Source organism: Streptopelia decaocto, assembly GCF_964273445.1.
Source record: "Streptopelia decaocto genome assembly, chromosome: 3".
In the NCBI taxonomy this organism is placed as follows: Eukaryota; Metazoa; Chordata; class Aves; order Columbiformes; family Columbidae; genus Streptopelia; species Streptopelia decaocto.
Window position 1 is genome coordinate 98,126,881 of NC_138656.1, and position 15,047 is coordinate 98,141,927.

Below are 15,047 nucleotides of genomic sequence, written 5' to 3' on the forward strand. Positions count from 1 at the left end.
TGAGAGTTGTAGCATTTAGTCAGTTATTTTTGCATACAAGAGAAATGAAGGACACACAGTGTCGTATTCAGTGAAGTATTATTTTTGTCTGATTTTTACAAAATGTTATGCTAATAAATTCTAAAGATCTGTTCTCACATATTGTGAAAATAATTTCTATTCTGTTCTAGCCTATATACATCATATTTTAATGAAAAATAGCAGTATTTATGTTTCAGTAGTAACTTTCTCTAGTTAATAAATTAATTCATTATTAAGATTAGTTATTTAAATTTTTTTTTGAGGTTTTTTTTTTTAATTTTATAAGGAGAATGAGATTATATCATCAGACCATAAACCTATAAACTAATTCCGCTGGTCCTTCTGTTTGCAAAGAGAATCTTAAAAGCACAGAATTATTGAATCTAATCATCAGTTTCTCAACAATCTCATTCATTCGGAGCATTTTAGCTTAGATAGCAGAGACAATATTAAATTTTCAGTTGTACTGACTAACAAACTCCTCAGATAAGCACACAATTAAAAAATAAATAAATAAATAAATAAATAAATAAATAAATAAATAAAAGAACAGTAATATGCTATTGACAAAAAGCTGCAGCTAGTACTTCAGGTTGCCAAATTTAGATGAACAAATCTGAGAAATTACTAATCATGGAGAGTCTTTGTAAAACTAATATTCTGCTTGCTAACACCTGGCTTAAAAATACTTAAGAACAGACTATCTTGCCCCACCTATGCAAAGATTTGGTTTTGGGTTAAGAGTACTACCTTTCAGATGTCTGAACTTTACAGTCAATTAAGTTGTCAAACGTAAGGAATACCCTTGGCCTTTAGCAGCTGTTCCAAAAGGCTCTGCCACCCAACCTCAGTAGTTCTGCTCATCTTTTGTTGAAAAAAGAGAATATGCAAAAATTGTATTCCCTCTGTGTCTCTCCATTTCCTTCACAAGGATAAGGTACAAAAAAATTTTTTAAAAAAAGAGTTTATTATATTATAATTGCCATACTGTTTGAAGACAGTGAAATGGCATAGTATGTGACAGCAACATGACGTAGTAATTGGTACAGTCACAGTATATAATCTTTATGTTTCAGTCATGCCATCTGTATTCTGCAGGTCAGTTCTGTAATTTCTGTGTTTTAAACAAACTTTTAGTTTAATGTTGAAGTATTTTTTCTAATTAATGTTCTCTTAAAAAAACAATGCTGTGGAAAGAATTCATTAGAGCAGAGAATATCAATGAAGAGCTGTTGTACACTTGTCTATGTTTTTTCAATCTTTGTGTTTACTTTCCTCAGCTGTAGGCCTTGCTGCCTGTCCAGAACCAGTAATTCCTAGCAATGGGATCAAATCAGGAGATAGATACATGGTGAATGATGTTTTGTCATTTCAGTGTGAACCGGGATATACATTACAGGTATTTCTTTCTTTTTTCTTTGAATTATACACTGTGTAATAATTGTAACAAAATGGCAACAGATGAACTCGAAAGTTATTTTAATGAAGAGTCTGTAGTGTGTCCATAGAGGAAATTGAAGTAGACCCTATGTGAGTACTCCTGCATTATAAAGCTATGAATATGTAGCATGTCTGGCCCTCAATAAATCTGGGCTGGCAAATCTTGATTTAGATTAACGTATCATTGAGTGGTAAAAACCATCAAAATAGACAAGAAAATAAAGTGGTTAAAATGTTTTATCTATAAAATTATTTTAGAACTATGCTTATTGAAACTGTACTCTGTTTTTCCTTTTTTGGAAGTGGTTCCTCTAGGTCAAAATTTAACCACAATGGTAGAAGTACATAATGGGATTTCATATTCTGCTCAGAAATTGTAGAATTTTGTTTCTAAAGCTAATTTTATTCATGCTAAATCTACTCTTAAAAATTGTTCAACAAAAGAAATATTACAAATTAGTTCACAGATTGAGGATGTTCACTGTTCTCACACTGTTTTAGTTTCCCATGGTAGACATGTTGTTGAACTGCTGTTTATAAATGTCACAGCGCTATGTGAATCTAAGATCGAAAGCATTTTTCTTCCCTCATTAGTTCCTCTAATTCATTTACATATATTCCACCACTGGTGCGATACATTGAAAACATCTGAGTTCAGAATCTTCTGGGTGACTCCAGACAACATAAAAACATACCATTGTATCAGAGAATGCAAAGCCTCACAACTTCTGTTCCAGAGAGGAATAAAGTCCTGGCTCCCTATCTGATGTTTGCCAGTTTAGTGCTCCCTCAACATGTATAGGTTTATTCTTTGATGTCGGTATTCCTTACCATTCTCCTAAAATTCAGGCAGGATTCACACTGAACATCTTAGCTCTAAACTACAGTGGGAACACCTGCATTTGAAAAGTCTCTCTAGGTAATCAGCAATATTGTTTACATTTTCAGTCATGTATTACAGATATAGGATCAAGTATTTAACTTAATCCATGCTTTTTACATTTATAGCATGACTGGAAACAGCCTGTCTGAAAAACATCCCATATCCATGGCAAAACAGATTCTGTCATACCTGTATCCTACTAATTAGAAATTATTCAAGACTTGTGTACAATAAAGCTTACTCTACCCATCCCAAGCACTCCCTATTCATTTAATGGTTTGTGAATTGCTTACGAGTAAGCTGATTGTTCATATATAAGCTATTTAAGCTTTTCTCTCTCCAAAAAAGGACAATTTAATATTACTTTGAAAACACCTATTGGTTTAAAAACCTTGACATTCAGACTTTTTTTTAAAATTTATTTTCCCTATTTCACCTTTCCCTTATAATATCCTTTGTAGGCAGGAGTAGTGTCAGTAAGAAGATGAGAGACATATAAGATCTAATATAACATTTTTACTATACATTCCCTTCAAAAGGTCTGACTTCCATTGAAGCTTGACTCCCAAATAAATGCTGACTTCCTTTTAAAAACTGCTAATGAATCATTAAGCTTTGTCTATTTCAAAGTGGCATTAAACAAAGTATATGATGAAATGCCATACTCTACAGATATTTCTATATTGCTCAAATATTTCTGTATTGCTATAGCCAAGGCAAAGGAATAAGAACTGAAATCTGACCTTCAGTGCTATTAATTAGTTAGAATGGGATGATGGTGTGATTTTAGACTAGGTGAAGTGTTACGGTTCAGTAATTATCACATGCCAGAGACTATTCCTGATAGTCAATTTGCATCATGACACTTTGTTTTGGAGGTGAATTTGAAAGAAAAAAAGTTTAGGAGGCACATACACGAAAGAATGTACTTTGACCTCAAGGCTAGAAAACAAGTCCAAGCACTTCCACTAGTACAGATGTAGCTTATATGTTCTTACAGTCCTTTCTTTGTATGCAATGAGCTAAATTTATCATTATTATTAACCCTAGACTCACAGAATCACAGAACAGTTGGGGTTGGAAGGGACCTCTGGAGATCATCTAGTCCAACCCTCCTGCTAAGGCAGGTTCACCTACAACATGTCTCGCAGGAATGCATCCAGGAGGATTTTGAATGTCTCCAGAGAACTCCACAACCTCTCTGGGTAGTCTTGTCTTTGAGGGTGCCAGAGCACTGGAATAGGCTGCCCAGAGAGGTTATGGCATTCTCATATTCAGATGGAACCTCCTGTGCTTCAGTCTGTGTCAGTTGCCCTCATCCTATCACTGGGCACTGGTCCCGTCTCCCACTGAGCCTGGTCCCATCCTCTTGACACACACCCTTCAGATATTTATAAGCATAAATAAAGTCCCCTGTCAACATTCTCCAGGTTGAACAGTCCCAGTTCTCTCAGTCTTTCCTCAAAAGGAAGATGCTCCAGACCCCTTTGTAGCCCGCTGCTGGACTATTTTCAGTAATTCCTTGCCCCTTTTAAACTGGGAGCCCAGAACTGGACACAGTATTCCAGATGTGGCCTCACCAGGGCAGAGTAGAGCGGGAGGAGAACCTCCCTCGACCTGCTGGCCACACACTTCCTAATGCAGCCTAGGATACTGTTGGCCTTCTTGGCCACAAGGCCACATGGCTGACTCATGGTCAACCTTTTGTCCACTCGAACTTCCAGATCCTTCTCTCAGAACATTCTGTTTCAATGCAGAATCTGTCTGGAATTCAGCCTGTATTAAACTTGATTACACCACAGAAAATATAATAGTATTTTAAGAGTTGTTAGCTTAAATAATTATTTTTTTTTCTTCTTTTAGAAAGATCCTTATTTTTAATATTTGTAGGAAAACTGTCTGCAATTTTTTATATATTGTAATTCAGTTCCAACCTATGATGGAAGGATCGGGATCTGATGTTGATGCTGGTAGGGCTGTCATATAATTGCTGTTCATATAATTGCCAATAGGTGCTTAACACCTTATTGCTGTGATCTAGGCCACTGCTCCTGAGCTGTTGAGACTGAAATATATATAGGCAAACATCTGATTGTTGGGTAGGCCTATAGCAGTAGTGCAATATGAAAAAGTGAAAAACTTACCCTATACTATTTCCTCTGGAGACTGAATAGCATCTAATCCAATTTATTCCATCTAAAAGCAGCTATCTAATCTGAATCATCTGTTTAGACTCTCATTGTGACACCAGAGATAAAGAGCCACACACCTCCAAGGGCTGATTCATAATAAGATTTTGTGTTACGAGAGGCACCTTACTCTGAAAGTGCCATTTTTCTTCACTGATTAGGATATCAAAAAGTTAACATGGGTATCTAATTTTAAACTTCTTAGCTTTAGTGTGGTGACTCCTACTTGTATTGCCGATCATATTTCACACTCTCCCTACTTTTTCAACTATGGAACATCTGAATTTTGCATATGAAAAAAGGGGATGAATTCATTTTTATGACATGGATTAGAAATTGATAAAGCCTCAAGATACAACATCACTAAATTTTCTGTGCCTACTTAAAGTAGTACTGCTGAAACACTGGAGAGATAACAATAGAATATGAACACTTTGGAAGTAGTTGGAATGAGTATAGGTAATCTTTTGAAGATACACATTGTTAACCCTCAACTGATGTTTTTGATCTATTTTTACTTAGAAAAAAAGTCAGAATTGTGAGTTCATAAATACAATGCTAGCATAAAACAATAATGTATTTGTGAGGAAGAGACCTGCTCAAAAACAATTGATCTGTGTTAATGCTAAACTTTAATCCAATGTGTATATCACTAGCACAAAACCACACAATGGCTTTTGTCTGTGTGCAGGTCTTTTCTGCAGTCCATGAATATGATTAACTACATTTTTGTTTTTATATTTCCAGGGATTCTATCAAGAAATACTTTCTTAAAATTTCATAGCATATTGTTCTTTAGCTGTACCTCTTACCTCTGTTTCCATACTTATATAAATTTAATCCTAACTGTGAAGTCTGACTTATATAAAAAACAGTTTAATGATCTTTGCTAAATTGTAAAACAGAAGACCTTCCATATCCAAATTCAGTTTTCAAAATATTAATGTGGATTTCTATGGACTGCATAGACATGAAGTCCTGAAGACAGGACAAGTAAAAATGGCTTTAAATGAAAAAGAAATAGTAATGAAAATAAGGTTCTACGAAGCACAGTATGTTTTCTATTCAACAAGTATAGATCAGCATAACTTTTCAAATCCTTTTTTTTTTTTTCACTCTGTGAATTTACCCTTAGTCTTTACAGAACATATTCACAGCTAGCAATAACAATCAGGTGTGGATTAGTTTATAATTGCAACTTACCAGAAAAGTCATAGAGCTCAAACTACTACCTGGAGATGCATAAGAAAGGTAATTGCTAGCTGTAGGATTAAGTGTCTCCACCCAGGAGGGGACTTTAAAAGGCTGAAATCAGAGTGTGCTCTTGTTGGGAAGAGGCTTGAAGCCAGAGGAATCATTTCATTTTATTTTTCAAAAGATCTTTTATAGGCCATTTTACTTTTTTTCCTGACTGTGCTACTTAAATTATGGCTTTCCCCCAACTCACATCAGAGACATGCAATCTTAGAATACTAGGAAAAGAGAATAAAATAAAATAGGAAATATTGCACTAAGCAAATTATTCAAAACCGTATCCATTTTGCAAGTGAGTAAGATCATACAATAAGTGCATGCACATTTTTCTTTTAGAATAAAAAGTTTGCTGTAAAACTATTTTATTGAATTGTTATGAATTGGCTTAATCTTTATATCAGACTTTTACACTCCTTCCAGTTTTCACATTCCAACAGCAGAGTGCATAACTTGAGTTCCTCAGAGGACAGAATTAAAAAAAAAAAAAATATCAACAGCAAACAAAAACAAGCAAACAAACAAACAAACCCCTTTCATTTGTGATACTTTTAAGTTTTCAGCTTGAACTACTACCAGTGCAAGCAAAGCTGTCAGCATTTTACAGTTGATCCTGGGCAGCCACCCTGAAGTATATGGAAAAAGGTTTTGCAGGTCACTTCCAGCTACCACATGATTTTGTTTGGTTCTTGTGATGTTTCATAAAAACAGGCAGAGTAAATTAAACATGACAGCTGAATAAAGGGGCACTTGTACTTTTATAGCTGTCTGCCATGATGTTGCATGTATGCAGTGGGTCATGTTGTGAGGCCATGTGAGAGTTCAAGGCCCGCTGGTAATTGTGGATGACTGTCTTGGCTTAGTCCACATCCATACCATCTGTTGCAAGCAGATATGGAACAAATTCCTCTCTGGGTCTGTGCTACTCACTCAGAGCAATGGCTGATTCACTCCAGGTTGCAGCCTGAAAATGAACTAGTATGCTTATGCTGCAGATGAGAACCCTAGAATTGAAACAGGGGGTGAACCAATTTGACCATATGAATGCATGCAGTCAGCTGCTCCTCTGTTGTAACCAGCCTTATACTTACTCAAAAATATGAAGAGGTTTTCAAGTTATCAAAGAAAGAGTGTTTTAGAGCATTTATTCGGTAAAAAAATAAAAACATACAACCTGAAATGTTTGAAAATAGAGTTCAACGGATTCATAAAAGTAGTTATGATGCGATTGGTTGATATAAGAAAAGACACAGATAAAATGATCCAGGAGGTCCTCTGTAGCTCTGTCTTTCTGATTAGTCGCATAATGAGTATCTGTAATCTAATATTTCATCCTTTCCAAACAGGGTCGTTCTCATATTTCTTGTATGCCAGGAACTGTTCGACGCTGGAACTATCCATCACCTCTCTGCATTGGTATGGATACCTATTTATTTCAGTGTGTTCTGAACATCAGTCAGAAGAAACTCCTGGCTTTGTCATGCCTATTGTTCCTTCACTTAATTCTGTTTCATTCAAAACTTTTTTTGAGTTTCCATTTCTATATATGAAATATGGAAAAATTACAAAAAAAAATTTCTCTATACGTAGTGTACATGTTATTTAAAAAAAATTTGTGAGAGTGGGCAAAGGAGGAAACCTAGATGTTAACCATTGTTTAGCTTGTCCTGAATACTCTACTTTGAATCAGGCTGAATGAGGGAAATTTAACACATTCCTTTTGCAGCATGCTCAGCTGGGAGAACCTTCTCAAAAAAAAGGGAGGTCACACAGGAAGCTAAAAAAACTTCTCAAAGAAGCAGGCAGTCTGTCTTCAGTGGAGAGCAGCTCCGAAGGCAACCCTTCAGGGGTGGTGGAATGAAAAAAGAATTTTAGGAATGCAGAAAAGGCTGGCTCTTTTCATCTGAGAAAGCCATTAAACAAAGCTGAGTTAAAAAGTAAAGCTAAAAAGAATTTCCCTTTTAAACACACTAAAACCTTACCAACAGATCTGAGTTTTCACTGTGTAGATAATAATCCTGTTCTACTGTATTGTTTCTTGATTACACAAAGTTTGAGTCAAGACACCAGTGTCTTCTGGCATGCTAATTTCAAGGAAAAGCTGGAATGGAAAGAGAGAAGCATAGCTCCATCATGTCATTTTGTCACTTCATCTTCAAAATACATTCTTCAGTGAATGCTTTTAACTTTAATATTTAGTCAGCAAAAGCTATTCCTTTTAGCTTCATATGTATGAGGAATTTAAAAGGTTGGGATGATCTCTAGCAATATTAACGTGAAATGGTTTTAAATATTCCTTGTCAAGTTGAGTCTATATATTATTTTCTATTGTCAACTTCAACAGAAGCAGTCACTTCTGATTAATATGAAAGCAGTGCACTCTCTTCAAATAAATTTCAGAAATGGAAAATTTATTCAGGAAGGTGTATTTTGGGGTTTGGGTGGGGACTTTTTGTGCTAATCTTATTTATCACCTTGTATATTAAATATAGCTGCTATCTGCAAGCAACATGCTCATTGTTTTTTTTTTTTTTTTCCTTTAGCTCATGAAATATTGTTGTCCTAGAAGCCAAAATACTCCCCGGAAAACAAAGAAAGCCTTAAACATGACACAAACTCACACCCCTGCCCCAACTCCAAGCTTTAAAATATTGATTTTTCTAGAAATCCAGACCAAAATCTGTACTTTTCACTAAATAATGTATTTAACATTGCAGAGAGGTAGAGATATTTGAGAAGTTTAAGACTTATTTCTCAGCTTTTTAGTGGAGCTTGTCCTATTTTGATTCCATTTCTTGTGTCATCTAATCACTAGATTATTTGCATTTTTTTCAGTACAATTATCACAACTCATAGTATCACAATTCTGTTACCAGATCATATGTTAGTGTAACACATGGCATGATGATTCATAGGCATTAAAGTAGTGATTCCTCAAATAATAAATAAAAACTACAAGACTTTTATTTAATATCTTGAAATTACTCTTCCTTCATACTATGGTCCTAGTGAAGGTGTAAATTCAGGCACTTCTTCACAAGTTGCTTCACGTATTTGTAGTTCAGCTTTATGTCATCCTAAATGATGCAAATGGCTTTTCAATCTCCAAACACATTAATTTGCTGAAGAATAGCATACAGATAGTAAGCAAAGAATAATTCTGTTATGCGAATAGTCTGTCCTCTTCCTGAAATAAAAAAATAACTGTGGTGGGTTTATTTTTGTTTGATTGTTTTTAAATTCAAGTGTGTATTTAGCTATATTAACTAGCACACCTGCAACTGAATCATGCATCGGTGTCATAATTCAATTAGATTCTAAATTTGTTCCTCTGATTATGAAACCTATCTCAGCATAGTAGCAGACAATTTTAACTGTAATTGGCAAGTTAAGACAGTGGGTTACCCAGTTTATATGTGCAACTATACATTTCTAGCAAAATAGCATTTAACATATGGCATTAAGTAAACATTTTGTCCTAACTTTTTTTTTTTCCTACTTCATGGGGAATGTTCTGACTGTGATAATTTTCACTGCTTCTGTGTCATGAGGATAAAATTATTAATTATTATGAAATAACACAATTAAAAGATACAGTGACTTTCTTTATATTTTTAAAAGCTAAATGTGGTGGAACACTGACAAACATGGGTGGTGTGATCCTGAGCCCTGGTTTTCCTGGAAATTACCCTAGCAACTTAGACTGTACATGGAAAATTTTATTGCCTATTGGATATGGTAAGTAAACTTACATTTGAAGAGCAATTATTTGTAATAATCAGATTTTAATATAGATAAGAATATTCTATTTTCCGGCATGAAATAGATTTTATTCAGTGAATTTATTGTGAACCCCTTATATAATTATGTGCTATCTTTTGATTTGAAAATGGTTGGCAGTTTAAAAGATACCTTTGTCAAAGCAACTTGTTATTTGTAAATTTGGAAGTCTGGAAACTGATTTCAGAGCAAAGGAAATCTGCTACATGAAGATATGTCAGATGAAATAGATAATTTAACTTCTAAATTAATTAGTGGTCTTCTGTTTAATGTCCTTCCGTTGTCTCGCAAGTGAGTTTTTAGCAGTATTTTTTATGTTCTATGAAAATGGACAGAATCTTATTTCCAGCATTATGAGTTTGATTAAAAACATTTAAAAACTATATTCCACATGCCAGTCAACAGTTGCCAACTTAGAAACTTTCTAGGTTTGCATTAAATCTATTGTCATATAGAAAATATTTTCACAAATAAATAATAATTAGATAGAGAAGGTAGTCATGGTTAATGAGAGCTCTATAAGTGCATGTATAAGACACAATCTTCTATCATTATGACAAGTAAAAGAGGAATATCTTTTCTTGCTGTGAAACATTATGCCCCGTATTGTGAATTCAGTGCTAGTGCTTAAATAAGAAAATTAATTTTAAAAGCTTATTATTAAATTCACTATACTCATCTCTGGAAATTAATTTATTTTCTCTGTTTTCCATTGCATTAATAGGTTGGATTTCTGTAGTAAGGTATACTACTTACATAAAGTGTATTGTACTAAGTAAATTTGTAGAAATACTGTGCTACCATTTAGAGTAGTGCCCCTTATCAGTGTGTACTTGGTAAAACTGATTCATCATAGTTATGGGTAGCTTTAGTAGCCTTGGATATTCTTACAGCCTTAGGATGACCATAGACAGGACATCCTTGGCTAATTTTGGCATTCTAAAGCTATATTTGCAGAAAATACAACTGGTAAGCAATTGTTCTGTAGTGATGTCATCCTAATTAGGCTACTAAAACACTGCCTTTTGAAACCAGTCCTTCATATTTCTCAGACTTGCTCTTTTTCTTTAAGCCTTTCCATGTAGACAACGTTCCATGTATTAATTAAACACGACTGTCTTGTATCCTGTTATTATCCTTCTCACTTCTCAGAAAGTCTCCGATAGTGGTAATCCTATAAATAGAAAAGATCATTATTTTACTTGGCAAGGGATTTAACAGATACAGGGTATTAATAGCATTGATCTATCATCGCTTTCAAAAGTACTGGAAGAGTACATTTTTTACCATTAAGTTGCTACATGGATCTTTTTGCCAAAGTCTGCATCACATAATCCACAGATAATATCTTTATACCAGGTTTAAACATTGTGATTGATGTGATATTTCACAGAGAACTTCCACTACAAAATCTTGGATACTATTTTAGTTACAAGTATAAATTTCTCTACCTAAGAGTTGTTTTTCTACGTTCATTCTGTTGTCCCAAAATAAATATATGAAATCAGTGAAACATAGAAAAAAAATCCAAACTTGAAAAATAGTCCAGGATTTTTTTCTTTGAAGGATTTTAATGTAGTACTGATTGAGTTAGAGTTTAGCACTGTGCACAAAAATTGATCCAAAGGACACTCATGAACATGGTCAAATTCCACTGAAATAACTAACCTGATAGTGACTTCATCTCTCAGTAAGTATTCCTTTATTCCCATCTATTTATTCAAACTTGTAACTGAATGAAGCCCATTATATTCTTAAGGTGTCCTTAAGCAAAGTCCAACAATAAGATTTTGGGAACGAAACATGTCCCAAAGTATGACATCCAGTCTCTGGTAGGAATCGCTTGAATACTGAAGATTTTTCAGAGCTGTTTGGTGTCCTACCTCATCTTAAACCCTGAGAACATCGTAAAATTAGTGACTTTACTCAAGTCAGACTAACTGTATCAGATACTATACAAGACATGGCTGATATTGAGACTTTGATGTTCTGTATGCAACTCTCCATTGACAGCATTATAACAAGTTTTTGTATTCAGTAGCTGAAACACTTGTTTTTAATATCTTTCACTCTGCATAGGTCAAAGAAGGTACTAGAGCTAAATAACCTATATTCTTATGAGTGCTCGATAACAATCAGTTTATTTGGTAATTTTCTTAGTTTCTCCTGTAGCAAAATAAAAAACCACTTTTATACAAATAATTGAATATCAAACCACAGATGCAAAGAAAGGAACTATAAAGCAAAACTGAGTGAATTACTTACCCTGGCGATTGATCTATAAGGTACTCTCCTGGAATGAAGAATATGTCTCCACTGCTATTTAAGAATGTCAAGCAGAGAGTTAAGGCATTGTATATTTCACATTACTGTGTTGTATCATTCTGTAATTCTGTTTTATTCCATTCCAGCTAGTTCTACATAGTCTAACAGAGCAAGATTAGGCCCAAGCAGTGTGGTTGCAAGTTACTTGGTATGACTTGCCTTTCTAACCAGGGGTTCATCCCCCATTCCTCTTTTGGTATTATATATACATATAGTTTGAGAAGCCTGAATTTCAAGTCCTTAGTCCTCATAAAGCAGTGCCAGAACTTAAAAACAGCTCTTCCCATGAGATTATGCTTATATTATACTTCCAAGTGCTCAGCATTTTGGGAGTTGTCTCTCTCCCTTTCATTTTGTGGGAAAGTCTTGGTTCATCCACCAGACTTCCAGAGAGGGTTTGTGGTAAATGATCCTGATTAAGTACCTGTCACCAACCTGGAATTCAGTGCATCTTGTAGTGCTGCATACAGAGCATAATGGCTCTAAAGACTCACTGGCTGAAGCTGCAGGGAAGAGGAGGCATATGTAGGTTACTTGGGTCACGGAAAATAAGGTAGAGTGAATAGCTGGAACTATTTGTGACATCCCCCTCCCTTGAGTGTTTCTGTTGGCTGATTTAGGAACCTGACAAATATTTTGTTGTTGACTTCATGACTTTGTTTCATTCGTACCTTGATGCACGGTTACAATATTTATTGGGGACCAAAAAATTAGAAGATCCAATCTTGAAATACTTAGTGACTGTTTCCTTAATTTAAACATCATACCTTGAATGGTGACTAAAATATAAATATTGTGTCTATAAAAATTATTGAGGTCGTGTGTTTTTGTTGTTGTTGTTTTTAGCATGTTGTAGTATTAAGCAACACGAGTTATACAAATTCTATTTAAAATTTTTCTTTCTTTCTTGATGATGCAGGTGCACACATTCAGTTTCTGAATTTTTCTACTGAAGCAAATCATGATTTCCTTGAAATTCAGAATGGACCTTACCACACCAGCACTATGATTGGCCAGTTTAGTGGAATGGAACTCCCATCACCATTGCTAAGTACTACTCATGAAACTCTTGTCCATTTTTACAGTGATCACTCAGAAAACAGACAAGGATTTAAGTTGATATACCAAGGTAAGTAGGAACTTGCAGCATGAACTTTATGTTTAAAAATAAAAAAACAAATATTTTTTTAATTTAAAAAAAATATTTTAGGCGTGTACTACATAGCATTTTAAAATCTCTAGATTGTTTAAATCAATAGGCTGATCTTTTCTACAACTGAAATTGTATTGTATTGGAATATTTATTTTAATGATGTAAAAGCCTGAAGTCAAGGTAATGTCATTTGTCAAAGGTCACATAGCTGATACCCTTTTCCATCCCATTACGGTGTAGTGTTACTGGACAATACTGTTAATATTCACTGTCTTATTTTCCAATGTATATAATCTTGTTGTATTTAATGTAATTAATGAGAATTTCAAAATATAGTATGAGCTATTTTAAGTATTCAGGTGAAGATTTCTGTAATTATTTTGTTATACTTTTTTAGCCTAGACTTATGTGAAAATTAACAGTAAAAGAAAATTCCAGATAACACATATTCTGTATCTGTATTTTCAAATATATATATATTGGGCATTTGAACATGTGAACTTTTTGTGGTCTTCTGCTATTGGCTTTTCTTCATCTTCATTGTTTGTGGTTTGTTTGGTTGTTTGTGTTTCTGTTATTGTTGTTTTGTTTTTCTCATTTTTCCCCTATTAGTGGCAATAACACCTCATTAATTGATGCATATTTCTAAAATGTTAAAATAGTCTTACCAAAAACTGTTGAGCCCCATTGCAGGATCTGAACAGTTTAACAAAATGGATAGGCTGCTCGAATTCTCATCTAACTTCAGTGAAGATCATTCATGCCACCTTATTCTAGGCTTTTAATTTAAATTACTTGTTTGGGTTTTCATATATATGTATATACACCCAGATGTTTGGATAAACATGTATGTGTTGGGGCTTAATCCCAGTGGGCAGCTAAGCACCACACAGCTGCTCACTCACTTCCCTCTTACCCCTAGTGGGATGAGGGGAAGAGGAAAGGAACAATAAAAGCAAGAAAACTTGGGAGCCAAGATTAAAAACATTGTTTAGTTGTCAGGACTAAGTAAAGGTTGTATGTAAAATTAGATTGTGTAGCAGTGCAAGCAGCTGTATCCCATACAAATGAAATTTTGCAAAGAATTAGTGAGAAAAAAAATTATACTGAATATTTTTTAAAAAATAATTTTAAGGGATATTGTTAATGGACATGCTTATTCAAGCAAACTTCCATGTAATAAAAAATGAAGTTTTCTACATATCTTAGCATTTTATGAAGGATAAGGCTTTTTGATGACCACTCCTCTCAGGGGAAAGCAAAGAATATGGATATTGTATAATGAATTATAGATTAATCATGCTATTTCTACTGACTTTCTGAAGATGGGAAAATCCTTACAAGATTTAAACTTAGTATAGTCTGGAATTGTTTTCTGAGCACATTATTTTGGGGAGGAAGAAAAGTGTATGCACACTGAGAACAGTAAAATATTTGCTACCTATGCTTGCAAGAAGCTAGTGCTGCTTCATGTGCACTAGCCTGTAAATTCTCACAGCACAGGATTTGAATATATAACCTGAATCACTTAGGTACCATGTATTTCCGAATGCTGTAAAAAGCTTTGTCTCCTTAGCAGAACCCTAGGGAAGTCACAGCTCTGAGTACCATTGCTGGTCAGCTTCTTGTTGGTTTATGCTCTGATGATTTCAGGTTTTGTTACCACTTCAGCTTTGCAGTTGCATTATGCAGGGAGTGGTAGGTAATCCATTATGTTCAGGACTGAATTGCTGAATTTGGTTCCAGTTGCAGCAAGAAGGAAGCTCATACAGATGACCTGTTGAACTATCTGAAGCAGTTAAGATAAATTTTATTAGATATTATTTTTATTTATTTGTAAGATAATGAGAGGACTTTAGAAGTCCCTGATTCTTAAAATCACAGCATTTAAGTTTAATTACACTTCTGTTGTTGAAATAAATATTGTTCTGTTTAATTAAAAAAAACCCCAGAAATGTTGTAAAAAGTCTCTCTTTGTTTTCACTGTTGTGGTTTTGCCACCTAC

General features: G+C 34.3%; 1 protein-coding gene across 1 annotated transcript in view; it reads left to right on the plus strand.

Moving 5' to 3' along the window:
* The window catches only part of CSMD1 (CUB and Sushi multiple domains 1), a gene marked incomplete at both ends in the record, with an annotated part of 1,064,284 nt that overhangs the window by 930,400 nt on the left and 118,837 nt on the right, over window positions 1-15,047 (plus strand). The window contains 4 exons of the mRNA XM_082048870.1: window positions 1,302-1,420; window positions 7,131-7,200; window positions 9,406-9,522; window positions 12,809-13,018. Coding sequence (XP_081904996.1) covers window positions 1,302-1,420; window positions 7,131-7,200; window positions 9,406-9,522; window positions 12,809-13,018 — 516 coding nt within the window. The remainder of the gene's footprint in view (window positions 1-1,301; window positions 1,421-7,130; window positions 7,201-9,405; window positions 9,523-12,808; window positions 13,019-15,047) is intronic.